We start from the raw sequence: 16,213 nt of genomic DNA on the forward strand, positions 1-16,213 counted from the left end.
GATGAGAGTGTTAAACTATATTGTATTTTTGATTTCAGGGTTTTTTTTTTTAATTTAAAGGGTTTGGAAATGGGCAGAAATTAAAAAGAACAACTATTTCAAAAAGACGACTACATCCTTCTTAGTAGCTACATATTCGAACATGCTGATGAAAACGAAATGTATTTGCTCCTCAAGGCAGAGCAGGAAGGAAGCATGAGGAGGACAGGAATTCGAATTTAAAGATTGATATTGCAGTCATGTTTCAGTTCCTGTCTTCATACCTGTCCCCTCTTCCCTTCTCACAGCTTATCACTGGTTTGTTTAAGGGAAAAAGTGGGGTATGCATATTTAAGTTCGTATTTATGAGTATACAGGTAGAGTGGTGGTAAATGAGTGTCCAATGTGGGATGATAAAACTCTATAGTAGGTGTTTGCTTTGTTCAATATGTGTTCTGGGGTAATCACGTAAACTCCTTGGTCCTTCATTTTCTCACATATAAAATGTGTTGGTGTGCCTAAATGGTACCAAAGGCCCTTTCAACGCTTTTATTCTAAAGCTCTATGACTAAGTCTGTACCTATACCAGATCAATCAATGTTTTCCTGGCAGGGTGCTGGGCTACAGTCTGTGGGGTATGCAGAGATGAGAAGGACATTCCATCTGCCTTCAAAGAGTTTGAAGTCCAGTGAAAGACACAGACAGATTGTGTAATAAAGAAGTTGGCTGGCTTTTCCTGGGATGTATCCTCTAAATCTTTGAAATGCCCTGAGTGATAAGAGTATTTTTCTTATGCATGGTGGGCCTTGAGAGTTTATGCTAACAAGATGACTCGTGGTGGGAATGAGGAGCGTTTGTGTTAAGATGACTCAGGAAGCGTCCTGCCAACGCCCAAAAGACCATCTATGTGATTAGAGGGCTGGCACTTTGCTCCACAAGATATCAGCCTGACCTCCAGATAGGGGAGTGGGGTTAGAGATTAAGTTTGACCTCACAGCCAATGATTCAGTCAATCATGTCTACATAATGAAACCCTAATAAAAACTACTCCAGACACCGAAGCTCAGTTGAGCTTCCCTGGTTGGTAGTACTCTGCATATTGTCACCCATCGATGTGCCAAGAGGGTAAGGCATCCTGACTTCACAGGGAAAGGACAATGGAAGTGTCTCTCTTGTTTGAGACCCCTAATAGACCTTACCCTGGGTGTCTCTTTGGCTGGTTCTGATTTGTGTCTTTTTGCTATAATAAAACTGCAATCATAAGTATAACACTTTCCTGAGTTCTATAAATTGTAGCAAATTGTTGAACCCGAGGGAGTAATGGGAACTCCTAAGTTTGTAGCCAACTAATCAGAAGTTCAGGTGGTATAGAGAGCCCCACACTTGTGGCTGGTGTCTGAAGTGAGGGCATTCTTGTGGAGGCTGTACCCTTAATCTATAAAGTTTGGCCTCATTCTGGGTGGTTGGTGTCAGAAGCCATTGCTTGGGTCCACGAAGAATGGGCACACAGTGTGGACTGTGATCAGTGCTCAGGAGAAGTGCAAGGAAATTGTGCTTTCAGGTCACAGAAGGCAGAGGCTTTGGTGCTTGGAGTTCTCTCTGTATTCCAGTATCCAAAGCAGAATGTAGCTATAAATTCATAAAGAGGCTGCAGGTAGTGGAGACAGTAAAATTGCTTCTCTGTGCATCTGGCTTCTACCTCTTTGCTCTCCTCTCTCATGCTCATTGTAGTTTCTTGCCTTTCTTTTACACAGTAACTGTGGTAGACTGAATTGCTGGCTTCATAGTGGTGGGGTGTACTTTGTCACCCCTCAATTTTGGGCCTCCCTGTGTGACTTTCTCTGGCCAAAGAGATGTTAACATAGACTTCAAGCATGCTTGCACAGCCGGGCTTGCCCTATGGCTCTGCTTTCTGTGACTCACAGTGAGAAAATACCAAATCTGTCCGTTCAACCTGGCCTCAGAATGAAAAATGTGCAGTAGACCTGAATCAAATCCAAAAGCGTTAACCAAGATCAACTGATCTACATACTAGAGTGGACTGGCTCAGCTGAGCTCACCTAGATCAGCTAAATGACAATCAACTTACAAACCCATGAATGGGGAGAATAACTGCCTGATGGTATAAATGCTGAGTTCTGGGGGTGGGTTGTTACGCAGCATTATTGAGGCAGTACCTAATGCATACAGGGTTCTTACACAGAATATTCTTTTTCCATGTTAGAGACTCTTACTACTTCTGACAGAGAATCTGTATACCTGATTATAAATAAAAATAATTTTATGGCTACCATTGTAGGACATCTATTAGGTTCCAGAGGCTGTACTAAGTGTTTATAAACATGATTTTTATTTCCTTAAAAGCAAAATAGGTAAATTTTACAGGTGAAGAAACTGAGGCTCAGAAAAGTAGTTTCCTTTGCTTAAAGACCCACAGTTAGTGAGTGACAGCATGACACTGGAAACCCTAGTATTTCTGATTGTGAAGCCCTATGTTCTCTGCTCTACAGCATATTGCAGTATGATGCATCTCAAAAATTAAAAGAACAAAATGACAAGCCCTGCAATACAAGCTTGGATAGTAGTACTGTTTATGAGGATCCCCCCAAAAAACTTTTCTGCATTATCTGGGTTTCCTTAAAATGATGATGATATATGCTATCAGATTGCACTCAGAGGAATACTAACTTCTGAAGTGTTATATGGTATTCAAAATTAATCATTCTCCCTTCTGAGTTCGCACAACACATTACTCACATTGCTGCTATAGTGCAGGGTGTCTTGCATCAAATCTAGTTGTTTACATCTGCACTCAGCAGACTGTGAGCTCCCTGAAGGAAGAAATCCTGTCTCATTCCACATTCTGTTTCTTACTAAACACAGCACAGGATCTGTTGCATGGGAAGACTTCACAGTTTCAAATTCTATTCTTATAGTTTTTAATTATTTGGCATCATTTGGATATCTCGTAGTTGTGTTTCTCCTAAGTAGTTCGTTTACTTTTTATTCCAAACACTGAAAATCATATAAGACAAATTTCAGGAGGTTCATGAACCCATCTAAACTACATGCAGAATTTCAAATGGGTATCGTGAGATTTCTAAGATGAAATGGTTTGTATTTTCCATCAGATTATTTAAGGGGACCAAGACCCAGAAAAGATTAGGAGTCATTGAAACACAGACAGGGCGTACGAGATGCACTTATATAATGGGTGAGTACCTCCTGCACCTCCTTCTCTGGATACTGCCTTCTCCTAGGGGCTGGAATGGCTGACCTAAATGGATCTGAATTTCATGATCCCACCTTCATTCAGAGAAATGAGGGGCCTAGAGGTGGGCATCTAACCCAAGTCAGGTCGATAAATTTTCTCTTCAAAATATTTGCAAATAGGACAATGAGAGGCTGAGCTCATTAGCTATAAGAAGACAAACAACCATAAAGGCTGCAAAGCCCCAGTTCTAGTGTCATTTTATGAGGACAGCTGTAAGGTGAATAAATGGAAGACAGATGGAAACAGTAAGAATGGAAAGAAGAGACACAAGGTGGCCACCTGGAAATAAAGAAAGTGACCTCCATTTTTACCCTTTAGTGTTCTAGTCCTCCTCAGATCCAGGTGCTTCCAAGTTCCTGTTCTTAGATTTTTTTGAGAATTATGTTCTTAAACAAACCCTCCCTCTATTTTCTTGATCTAGTTTGAGGAGTTCTTGTTGAAGAGGACAGAGATGTGGCAAAACAAGCTCCTTAAAAATGCCGCTACACAAAATAGAGTCAAATTGGACTTCCAGACATGCATTGCCTGATCAACATCCCTCCTCACTTCATCTTATTTTTCTTTTAGATTTTCTCTGTAATGTATTATGTTTTGTCTCCGTACATTGCCTTAAAACCTTGTGGGAACAAGGCAGGGTATGTATAGATAAATAAGTAAATAAATTAAATATGTGATGGTGTTGTCTCTTCCCAGAACCAAGTCAGAGTTAAGGCCAAAAGCCTTAACCTGGAAACCTGGAAATGTAAGAAGCCATAATGAGAATACAGATGCTCTTTGATTTACAATGGGGTTACATTCTGATAAGCCCATTGTAAATTGAAAACATTTTTAAGTTGAAAATACATTTATACTGTACATCTAACCTACCGAATACCATAGTTTAGCCTAGCCTAGCTCAAACATGCTCGCAACACTTAATTAGGCTATAATTGAACAAAATCATCTAGCAACACAGTACAATGTAGAGTATCTGTTGTTTAACCTCATGATTGCTTGGCTGGCTGAGAGCTGCAGCTTGCTGCCACTGCCCCGCATCCTAAGAGAGTATCATGCCACTTTCTTCTGAATGTGCATCACTTTCGCACCATTGTAAAGTCAAAAACCATAAGTTAAACCATCGTAAATCAGGGACATCTGTAATTTTACATTGATCATCAATTGTTGATGACTCCTAAGGGCTGCAGATAAATGTCTACAGTTCTCAGACCAGCAGTCAAGATTCTCTGTGATTTGACCCAATTCACTTTTTCAATTTTTCAATAAAAGATTTCACATACGCTGCAGTGTGGTTACATTAAAAGCTCATACCCCATATTTATCAGCTTTCTCTTGCTCATGCTGCTTCCTTCTACTTGAAATGCTCTTCTTTTAGCAAAAGATATTTGAAACTTATCCATCCTTCCTATTTTGATGTGAATGCTACTTCTTTCATGCATCCATGCCTAGTATCTTTCTCCTTTCTCCACCGCTATCTCCTCCTTAACCCCAGATTATCAGAAACCATCTCTTCTTTCTCTGAACTCCCAAAGCATCTGCTGTTTTCTGCTACTCACTACTTTCAACTTGCATCTTATTTGTTCATGTATGTGAATCCCCCACTAAACTCTGAACTTGAACAATCAGCCTTCTCATGCCTCAGGAACCTATGTGGCTAATACACAGTGAGAGATGAACACTTGTATAAGGGAATGTTGAATGGTGCTTCTCTTGTCTAGAGAATTGTGCTGAGCCTTATATGTGAGGACAGTGAATTGCAAGTGCCAAATTATTGTGAAGAGAGATTATCGCCATATCTCCATAGTACCTAGCAAGAGAGATCCATATTGGTTATTTAACTATAAGCATGTCTGTTCCTGCCTCATTCGCTGCATGCTGTCTGTACAAGAGAAAACTTATGGAGATTATCAAGCAATTCTTTAAAGGCAATTGTTAGGAGCAATGTAAACTGTGGTTTTCTTCTCAGCATCACCACAACCCCGTGAGGGGAAGTCATAAGAGCCACTGTTAGAGAGACTGGAAGTGGTTTTAAGGAGGATATTGGCCTTGCTCACTCCCCTTCATGGTAATAGCAGAGGGAAAGGGGCAGGCAGCAGTGAGAGCAAGCTATCTACTGTCTGGTAGGTTAAGTAGAAGCCATGGAAATTAGCCAGGCTAGAGCCAGCTATCCTGGAAGGAGTTTATCCATGTGGCAGCCTGCTGGGGTTGGAGGGCCCAGTAGTAGAAAAGGGCTTCATGGTATGTACCACTAGGAGGCAGCTGCAGAAAGGAATCCTGAGAAGTCAGAGGGAGAGAGCACCACTATGTCAGGGCATGGTCTAGTCCACACCTATCCACAGGGAAGCTCTGATGAATTCACCGATGAACCCCGTGCCTACTGCCTAAATGTGGGTGGTTGCCATGTTTGAGGGCATTTGACAGGATAGCACTGCATACTCCTACTTAAGTAAAAAGTCCTTTGCCTAGATTTTCTTCTGGGGTTTTTATAGTTTTAGGTTTTACTTTAAGTCTTTAATCCAACTTGAGTTAATTTTTGTGTAAGGTGTAAGGAAGGAGCCCACTTTCAGTTTTCTGCATAGGGCTAGCCAGTTCTCCCAGCACCACTTATTAAATAGCGAATCCTTTCCCCATTGCTTGTTTTTGTCAGGTTTGTCAGAGATCAGATGGTTGTACGTGTGCGGTCTTATTTCTGAGTTCTCTATTCTGTTCCATTGGTCTCTGTGTCTGTTTTTGTATCAGTACCATGCTGTTTTGGTTACTGTTGCTTTGTAGTATAGTTTGAAGTCAGGTAGCATGATGCCTCCAGCTTTGTTCTTTTTGCTTAGGATTGTCTTGGCTATTCATGCACTTTTTTTTTGTTTCATATGAATTTTAAAATAGTTTCTTCTAATTCTGTGAAGAATATTAATGATAGTTTAATGGGAATAGTATTGAATCTATAAATTACTTTGGACAGTATGGCCATTTTCATGATATTGATTCTTCCCATCCATGATCATGGAGTGTTTTTCCATTTGTTCCTCAGCAAACTAATGCAAGAACAGAAAACCAAGCACTGCATATTCTCACTTATAAGTGGAACTGAACAGTGGGAACACATGGACACACGGTGGGAGACAAAACATGCTGGGGCCTGTTGGGAAGGACAAGGAGGAAGGAGGGCATCAGGAAGAATAGCTAATGGATGCTGGGCTTAATACCTAGGTGATGGGTTGATCTGTGCAGCAAACCACTATGGCATATGTTTACCTGTTTAACAAACCTGCACATCCTGCACATGTACCCTGGAACTTAAAATTTGCAGCAGAAAAAAAAGAACATAAAAATCATAAAAATAAGTCCTTTGCTCTTGTTGCTCTTCTTCCCCAGAAACAGGGGTGGAGAGTAGGTGACTCAAGGGAAGTGAAGAAGAGACCATGGCCTTCTCATCTACTGCTTGCCCCAAGCCCATAGTTCAGGCTTGATGTAAGGGAAGAAAAGCTTTGAATTGGATGAAAATGTGAAGTAATAATTATAATACCTGGACTTTTCATGTCTAAGGATAAGATCATCTTAATACCTAGACTTGACCAGGAAATGATCAGCCTGTGGGATGAGTAAGTTTGCAGAGACGGGAAAACAATAGGATGTTTGCAGGTAGAGGGTAAAAACTAACAAACATAGCTGGTTTCTGCCTCTACTCTCTCCTTCACCAACCTCCTTGAGTTTAGCCCATTTACTAGCTACAGTTTGCTGAGTAATAATTAAAGTGCCGTCATTCTGATAGCATGTTATGCTTCTGGTCTATCGTCACCCTTCTGAGGTTTTTTTTCTCCTAGTGGTAATAATGGTCCCAGTGTGAGTCATCCCAGAACTCCCATAGAGCCCATTCTGAGATGCGAGACTGAGTTTCCCAGGGCTACCAACTGGCATGAGGCTCAACAGGCTATTGCCATGGGAAAGATTTAAGCAGCCCCATTACCACATAACTAATATCATGGAATTAAGTGTGCAAAAGCTCCAAATAACTTGCTCAGTGTCATATAGCAAGTCTGAGGCAAGACTAGAACTAGGAAGATCATCCATGTTTTTGGATTTCTAATGACACTGGTCTACCTGTACACATTCTAATGCTCTTCAAGTGCTCAGAGAGCTAGTCAGTCTTCTCAAAAGAGGAAAAGGAGGAGATATGATTCACGTTGTAATGAGTGCTCAGTGTGTCCTGTGCTGTGATGCACACTTTACCAGCATCATTGTATCTGATCCTCACAATTCTATGAGGACAGTTAGCCAGAGGTCACGAAAACAGGCCACAATAGCCATGGCCTTCACCTCCATGCTGCTGGCTGAAAGCTTGTTTCTTGAAACCTCTTGGTGTTTTTTTCTCTTTTTAGCATCATTCACAAATAAATCATGCACATTGCTTAAAATATCCAACACTGTAGAAGCAATTTCATTGATTCAAAATTATTCAGTCATATGAATATTAATAACATGTAGAAAAATATTTTAATGAACTATGAATAGACATTTCAACCCTAAGAATCAAAACTGATATTTTAGTGCTTATATCTCTGATACTGATAAATTCAGTCATTGGGTTGATACATAAAACATATCAGTTTTATGTATTAAGATGCTACATGAAATTCTCAGTTATTAATATCCTACATTGCCTGATGTTTTATCTGTTATTTTTCATAACATGCCTATTGTTGAGCAAGGAAAAAGAGATGACAATGCCATTCTTTTTCCTTGCTCTCTGGTGAGGCAGTCACCTTTATCACTTATTAAGAGTTAGCATCAAGCCCTGAGTTCCTTGATAGGAAATACTTTATCAGTGTCATCTCAAAGGAAGGAAATGAGCAATAGCTGCTGTTGGAAGCCACACCTTGCTTTTGGAGAATTCTACTAAAATAAAATGTTAGCATTTGTTCTCACACATCAAAGACCTAGCAAAAATCTGGTTTCATGTCAATGTGAAGCATAGCTGAATAATGGAAAGTGACCTTTGGGTTTTAAAAAATTCCGTTTCTAGATTTTGTATTCATTTTTCTATGTACAGGACATAAAACTACAAAGAACTTGGACTACATTGACAATTTTTTGTGACTAAGACCTATTTATTGTCAGAATGTTTTAATGCCAAGTCTTGGGATTTCAACTCTCAACTTACTCCCAATATCACTTTTAAAAAATTTGTAAATAATGAGGTTTTAGAAATAAGGGTGCCTCTTTCTCAAAAGTTCCTTTTTGTGTGACTGTTTCTAGAATTTCATAGATAAATAAAAACAATACAGTTTTCTTTGCTAAAGAGCTTACTTGTTAAACAGACCATCAAAGTAATGGCTACATCTTGCATGAGATACTGGTAATTTCCAAAGAGTTGTAGTTGCTGAAAAAGAAACAAAAGCAAATATAAATGTGGCATCTGCCATCGTAGCCTTTTTATCATTCCCTACACTCTTTTTAAGTCGTTAGGAGGCAGCTGTTACTTTTTTCCCCTCTTCAGGAAGAAAATGACTAACCTAAAATTATTAGCATCTCATTGTATAGAATGAGGCCAGACGACTATTTTCCCTGCATTTAACCTACTTCATATTAGCGACAAAAGTCAATTATTTGATAATCACCCTCCTATTGGGTGCATTAATTACCTGACAGCTGTAGTCTCAGCCTAGGCAGTTGAATTCTCAACATAAGATATTAAAGCCTGAATGTTCCCTCAGAAATGTTATACTTAAAATTTGAAGTGAAGGTGCAATTCATTCAACAGGCATTGCTCTCCGTCCTCACCCATGGTATGAGTTTACAACATAGGTCTCTTGGAGTCCATTCACTTTCACAAACTGAACAAAGGCTCCTACCCTAAGTAAGCCCATTGCAGAATTCAGTCTGGTACATCTGCATTTTTAAGGTTTGTGGTAGACAGAACTTCTTTCAAGTTCACATTATAGAGTTGAAGTATTTAGACATGAAAGTCCAATCATTACTCTCCAGGAAGTTGCCTTGCAATATCTCTTGCAGCCAGGTCTGTTTATCTGTTTCATATTTGTTGACGAAGCACTAAACTATAAACCGGTTCTGAGCACATTACAGACCAGATTTATGCACTTGGAAATTATTGCTGGCTTCTCAGAGAATGAATCCAAGTCCCAGAAGGTACCAGGTTAAGGTTTTTCTGCGACACTCTTATTTAGGTCTAGATCACTAGAATGAATGGCTGCAGAGTGGACTATGGTTTCTACCTCCATCCATGGAGGCTTTGGAAATGAATTTCTGCTTTCACATGTTTGAAAGGCTGCCATTGGTTCCTCAGTGTCCCTGTCAACCTCCAATTCTTCCTCTGTCTTCTTTACTTTTCTTTCTCCTATCCTTTCCTCTTCTTTTCACCTGAGAGTGGTAAAATTATATATTCAGAATGAGATGGAGCAGGAAGAAATTTCCAACCGCAGCTTTAGTTTTACTTCTAGGAGAAGCTTTCATGGAACTATGGAGGGCTGTGAAAAATCAGCTTGCCAGAGGCAGGTTTTGGTCAAAGGCAAGACCTAATTTGTTCTTTTGGATGAAGAAATTGAATCCAGGTTTTCTGACTCCCAGTCCAGTTCTTGTTTCTTCCCACCAGGCTGCCTTTGAGCCCTCGGTGTGTGATCCTTGCAAGCAATAGCCCACTGGATGGTATAATCTTGTGGCCCTCTGATTCACTTCTCAAACCTCCCAGGAAAGCAATAGAATAATCCCTCCTGAAGTGTTCCTTGAGCCTGTTGGATCATTTTACTGTAGTACACGCTATGACTGGACTAATGAAGATTATTTTTAGCCTATACATAGTTCTTCCGTACAGCTAATTAATTTTTAAATGGCTATTTTCGTCATTTAATTTTGAGTCCTTTTTAGTTTCAAAGAATTTCTGATTCTTTACTAATGATATCCCTGACTGTTTAAATTCTAGGTACCTTCAGGAATAAGGGTCCATTGTGAAAGGTCTTTAGCATTCTAGTCCTTCAAAAGCAAATTCAACAGCTTCTCTTCCTTTTTATCTCTTCTTAGTCTTCTGTTGAAAATATTCCACAATTGGAGACTCATCCATTTCCTGCTGAATTATATTTAGGCTGCTTTGAAGCTCTCTTCATACTCCAAAAGAAGAAACAGGGGTTTGGAGAGGTCAAGAGTCTCAGGTTACCAAGAGAAAAACAACACACTAGAAAACTCATCTACATCTACTTATTTCTGGTTCCACATTTCATGCACAGTTATACTAGGTTCCTGAGTTTGCAGACACCAATTTTGAGAAATGTCATTTATTTATAAAACATTAAATCTTGTATAGGAGCTACACCCTGAATAATAAATTAGGGACATAAATGCAATTAGAACTGAGACAAAATGATTTTGGTTCATACCCAATAGAGCAGTAATGCACTGATAAACTGGATTATGCCATACATGGTCAAGTATTTAAATACTCCAAAGGATGAAACCAGAGCAGCTCGGCCTTCTCTGTTTAAAAAGAAATAAAAATAAAAATTGGTTATGTATGATAGATGTCTCCCAACTTCTTGTATATTTAAAACGAGTTATATTTTTAGTAGCCTGTTGACATACATTCACTTAATCATGAATTCATCCTCCTATTTATTTAACCACTCATTCATTCATTCTCTCCTTCAATCATTACCTTACTCATCGGTTCATTTACTCACTTTTATTTAGGGCTTATGAAGTACCAGCATTATGCTAAGAGTCATAGAGGATATAAAATGAATCAGGCACACTCCTCATTTTCAACAAGCTTTCAGTGAAGTGAGAAGATTACCATGTGTATTATAAACACAATACAACATTATGATAAGGTGTAAAATGTCAAGCATTGACTTGCTTGTGACTCATTACATCTTAACAATACATGCTTCCTGGGAATTGCATTGTGTGTGCTTTAGAGGTCCTTGGAGACATAAAGCTAAAGGATAGGTGCTTTGACATTTTAGAAAGTGTGAATATGACTCTAATATTTGAGATGAAATGGGTAACGTTGGCTTTGATATTGTGGGAAGACCCCAGGGTAATAATCTGAGTGGGCCATAAAGATCAAGAGATCAAGACGACAGTAAAAAATGCAGCTTGAAAAGTAGATATTGCTCCTTTAAAAAAATTCGGTCTTAGCTATTAATGCAGTAACAGGTTTTCTGAATGGTGGATTATGACAGGTTAAAAGAAAACAATGTGAGGTAGCAGCACGTGATGCGAGAGTGGGACCTCAGCAAACCAGCTCTCCTTCAGCCTCCTCTGGTCAGGACAGAAGCAATCCACGTGGGACGTGACCCACATCCACTTCATTTCTAGTCCCCAGTAACATGGACACCTGCTCTGCTCAAAGATGTGGTCAACAGAACAGGGACATGAAAAGAACAACCTAAAAGCCAAACTACTAACCACTTTGTCTCAGGCAAAATGAGAAGGCAAGGGTGGGAGAGAGGCCAGGATACTTTGGGAAGATATTTTCTACCAAGCTGTGAGGTGCTGTCGTTTGTTTTCAACACCAAGGATGGAGCAGAAGACAAGCTGAGAAGGGGCAAGCATGTGAAGTATGGATCGTTTTCCCAAGTCTGATGTAAACATTGTGATTTCATTGTTTTTTTCTGCAATCGTGCATAGTTCCAGGAAAATTAAGACAGCCAGATTCAAAGGAAAGTACAAGAAACTATTCTAAGTAAAGGATAAATGGGCCTCCAAAATTACTGCTATTCCTAATGATTGTGAATTTTAAGTAGCTCATGCATTTATCTACGCATTCTACAAACGTTCACTGAATGCTCTGATATACCCAGCATAGTGCTAGGCATAATGCTTGATACAAAAATCACTATGACGCAGTCTTTGCCCTAAAGGACCTGAACTATAGCAACAAGTAAATCATGTTTCAAAAGACAAAGATGAAAATCCGTGGATTTAAACCTATGCATCTAAAACTGTATCTCATTGCCTCTCTGGAGTGCTTTCTCAGGAATAAGTATGCATCAAGGATAAAAAAAGGATAATGAACCTAACAGAGCTGAGCCATATCTAATTTTTATGAGTCTATGAAATATAAAAGCAAGGAGTTTCTACCCTGGAGTCTTACTGAGCCATCTGCCACTGGAGAAAGTTTACATCATGACTTGTATTCCGTAACAATACACTGCACTCATAAATGCACTGGGCCACATGCATGAGGAGGAGCATCTGAAGTTCAAATGCCACTGCATGTTGAATGGATCAAGTAGGCACTTTGCACTACTATCCAGGAGCTCAAACTCCCTGCAAGGCCTCCACATCGGGTTCTCTAGCTTAACCACCACAATTCTCATCTGAGAAGTCTTCTAGCCCAGTTGCGCCAACTGGCCCCTGCATTCTCCAGTTACAACACTGTGTCTAAACATGGCTGCCGCATTTTCCCCACCTGGAATTCCTTCTCACCTTCTTTCTGTTTACATAAGTCTCACCCACTTTTCCAAGTTGCAACTCCCCTACAGAAACCTTCCCTCCTGGCTTGAGTTCTCACACTCAACTGCCAGAACATTTGCTGTATTGTTTGGACATTAATTTACTTCAAGCAAATTTATTAAGCACCTCCCATGCATCAGACATTGTATATATATAATTTTGTGTGTGTATGTGTGTGTATAAAACATGCCTGATGCAAGAGAGACACCCAATAAATAATGTATATATTTGCATGTATGTGTGTGTATATATGTTAATGTATGTATATATGTATATATGTAAAGGAGATATTTCTCCTTTAAAAAAATTTGGTCTTAGCTGTAACAGGTTTTCTGAATGGTGGATTATGACAGGTTAAAAGAAAACAACGTGAGGTAGCAGCACATGATGCGAGAGTGGGACCTCAGCAAACCAGCTCTCCTTCAGCCTCCTCTGGTCGGGGCAGAAGCAATCCACATGGGACGTGACCCACATCCACTTCATTTATATGTGTGTGTGTGTGTGTGTGTGTGTATATATATGTATATATGTATGTATACATATACATATATGTATGTATACATATATACACATACATGCATGTATACATACATACATGTATACACACATACATACATGTATACATATATACATACATCTATACATACATACATGTATACACACGTATACATATATACATACATGTATACATACATACATGTATACACACATACATACATGTATACATATATACACATACATGTATACATACATACATGTATACATACATAGGTATACATACATATATAATATATACATATGTATACATACATACAAATATATGTATATATGTATTTGTGTAAATATATGTAACATGTTACACATATACATACACACACACACACACACACACACACACACACACAATTTTTGCTGGAATGTAAATTCTCTGGGGGCAAGACTCTCTCATTCTTTACATTTCCAAGCACACTTGTAAAGAGCTCCATGAGTTGTATTGACAAAGGAAAGCATAAAATAAGGCAAGGGTTCTGAGTACTATCATCGTGTAGTCACCATGACACAAACCAAGGTTAAGACACTAGAGATAGTAACCAAAGTGCTTAGAGATACTCTGCAAAATAAATCAGTAAAACATAATGCTTGTTTGGTTATGGGTGAAGAAGAGGAAGGAGTTAAATGCACTCTAAGGGTCTGAACCTCAATGGCAGACTCCAAGGAGTAAACTGTTCTTAGAAGCAAGGAAAGTGGGAGTTGGGAAGAGGAGCTGCTTTGGAGGCAGGGGAAGTGATCATGTTTGAGGGTGTGAAAGGACACACGTGCAGACACCCAGTGTTCAGGGTGTTGTGTAAAGCTGTCTTGCTGATATGCAGCCAACCAGGGGTGTGGAATTTTAGACCTGCTACCTTTAGGTCAGTGATTCCTGCCAGTGACCTGTTTATTCTGATGCACCAAAGGACATGCTGGGGAACTTCATGGCTGTCTTTTGTATGAATCTCAAAATCTGGCGATGGCTTTCAGATCACTGCCCATGAAAATGCCCAGAAATTATCCCTAAGTGCTATAGGAAACAACAGAGAAATCAGATTTATGAATAAAACATAAAACCGGGTGTTTTGTTCTTAACTACATTTAAAATATAAGTAGACATGAGATCAGAAATGAGAGTGGAGTGGACGTGAGGGAAGCATGCTGTGAAAATAAACGTCTCTTAATGCCTTCCTGTATTAGTCCATTTTCACATTGCCATAAAGATTACCACCTGAGACAGGGTAATTTATAAACAAAAGAGGTTTAATTGACTCACAATTCCACATGGCTGGGGAAGCCTCAGGAAACTTACAATGATGGCGAAGGTGAAGGAGAAGTGGGCACCTTCTTCACAAGACAAGAGAGAGAAAGCACGCAGGGGAAACTGCCACTTTAAAAATCATCACATCTCATGAGAACTCCCTCACTATCATGAGAACAGCATCGGGGAAACTGCCCCCATGATCCAGTCACATCCCACCAGGCAACAGGTTGGGAACCGCAACTCCAGATCAGATTTGGGTGGGAACACAAAGCCAAACCATATCACGTCCCCTTCCCTGACACTGTCAATCAACTTTTATGTAAAAGATATGGGATATTTACTAATTTGCATTTTGGAGACATGTAATAGTATTTAGGGAAGCTATCTAATGAAGTATTTCCTTTCTGCTTCCTCATCCATCCAAAATTCCTGAGAGAAATATTACAGGAAGCATCCAACATACCAAATAGAAGAGAGAAAAAGCAAGAAATACAATTAGTTTTAAAACAGCAAGTCAAGCTTTCAACTGTTTACATGATACCCACCTATCCTTTAAGGCTCAGCAAAAGTCACTTTTCTGTGGCTTTTACCAGCACTCTTGAGTAACAGTAATGGCCCTCTTCATTAGTTCTCCAATAGCACTTCACCCATACCTCTGTTGTAGCATTTATCACTTTAGCTTGTAGTTGAATTGTGTCTGCAGAGCCAGACAATGGGCCCATTGATTATAGGGGTGGAAGAGGAAAAAATGACTTACCTGATGAGATGAGGCACACACTGGATGTTGGTTGTTTTAGAGGTAAAAGGGGATGCCACAGATGCTTCCTGCTCTGACAATGAAATGCCTGCATGAGCCACTTTCAAAGCCTGGAATGATAAGCCCATGTCTCATCCATGACTTTTCAGGTTAGGCTTTACCTCTTAAAACACCAAGAGGCTGTTCTTCACATCATAAAGGTATAACACTATACTCTTTCATCTTTGGGTCTCTGTTTATGCTGTCCCTCCACCTGGAGTGCCCTCTCTCCCCTGATCCACAAAGTCACTAACTAAACAATGACCCAGAGGTAGAAAAGTGGTGTGTGTACATGCATGCGTGTGTGCACATGGTCGTGTGCATACAAGGGCCCTGCCTGTGGGGATTATAGATGTGAAAAGGAGATGGAAGCCCTCATTCAAAAAGTCAATTAAAAAGATGACAGAATTTGGATGGACGTTGGTTGGGGACCTTCATCATTTCAGTTCTTGTACCTGGTGGGAATCTTCATGAACAAAGGTGAAAGAATTCCTAGGCTGATCCTATAAGAATTGTGTGGGCATAAAATGAACTTTTATATATCTGTAGTTCCATAGAACTACAGGGTACCTGGCACCATGAGCCGTACATACTAGATTCAGGTTTAATAAATATTAGGACATTTTCTTCTTCCTTTTGATCTCTATTTCGTATCTCTATTATATACTTTAGGAACATCTACTTTATGTTAAGGTTAGTTTTATTCATGATTCTTTCTTCATCAGACAATGAACTCTTTAGTAGGCAGAGACTATGTCCCTTTTAGCATTTGATTTTTTTGTTTTATTCTAAACTCCACATAATTAATGTGAGAGGATACGCATTCTAGATTTGAAAGAACAGACTAAAAATTAGCTTTTTCTCATGAAACATAAAGCAAAAAACATCTTAATAAATCTCTAGCTATAAACAT

At 39.4% G+C, this 16,213-nt stretch overlaps 2 protein-coding genes across 2 annotated transcripts in view; one reads left to right on the plus strand and one right to left on the minus strand.

Moving 5' to 3' along the window:
- Positions 1 to 16,213, plus strand: part of PLAAT1 (phospholipase A and acyltransferase 1) — a 79,930-nt gene that overhangs the window by 50,444 nt on the left and 13,273 nt on the right. The gene's annotated exons all lie outside the window — the stretch shown is intronic.
- The window catches only part of ATP13A5 (ATPase 13A5), a 104,015-nt gene that overhangs the window by 16,010 nt on the left and 71,792 nt on the right, over positions 1 to 16,213 (minus strand). Inside the window, exons 23-25 of the mRNA XM_002814426.5 lie at positions 15,262 to 15,371; positions 10,633 to 10,729; positions 8,552 to 8,624 (exon numbers count right to left, since the gene is read on the minus strand). Coding sequence (XP_002814472.2) covers positions 8,552 to 8,624; positions 10,633 to 10,729; positions 15,262 to 15,371 — 280 coding nt within the window. The remainder of the gene's footprint in view (positions 1 to 8,551; positions 8,625 to 10,632; positions 10,730 to 15,261; positions 15,372 to 16,213) is intronic.

Source organism: Pongo abelii, chromosome 2, assembly GCF_028885655.2.
Source record: "Pongo abelii isolate AG06213 chromosome 2, NHGRI_mPonAbe1-v2.0_pri, whole genome shotgun sequence".
Taxonomy (NCBI): Eukaryota; Metazoa; Chordata; class Mammalia; order Primates; family Hominidae; genus Pongo; species Pongo abelii.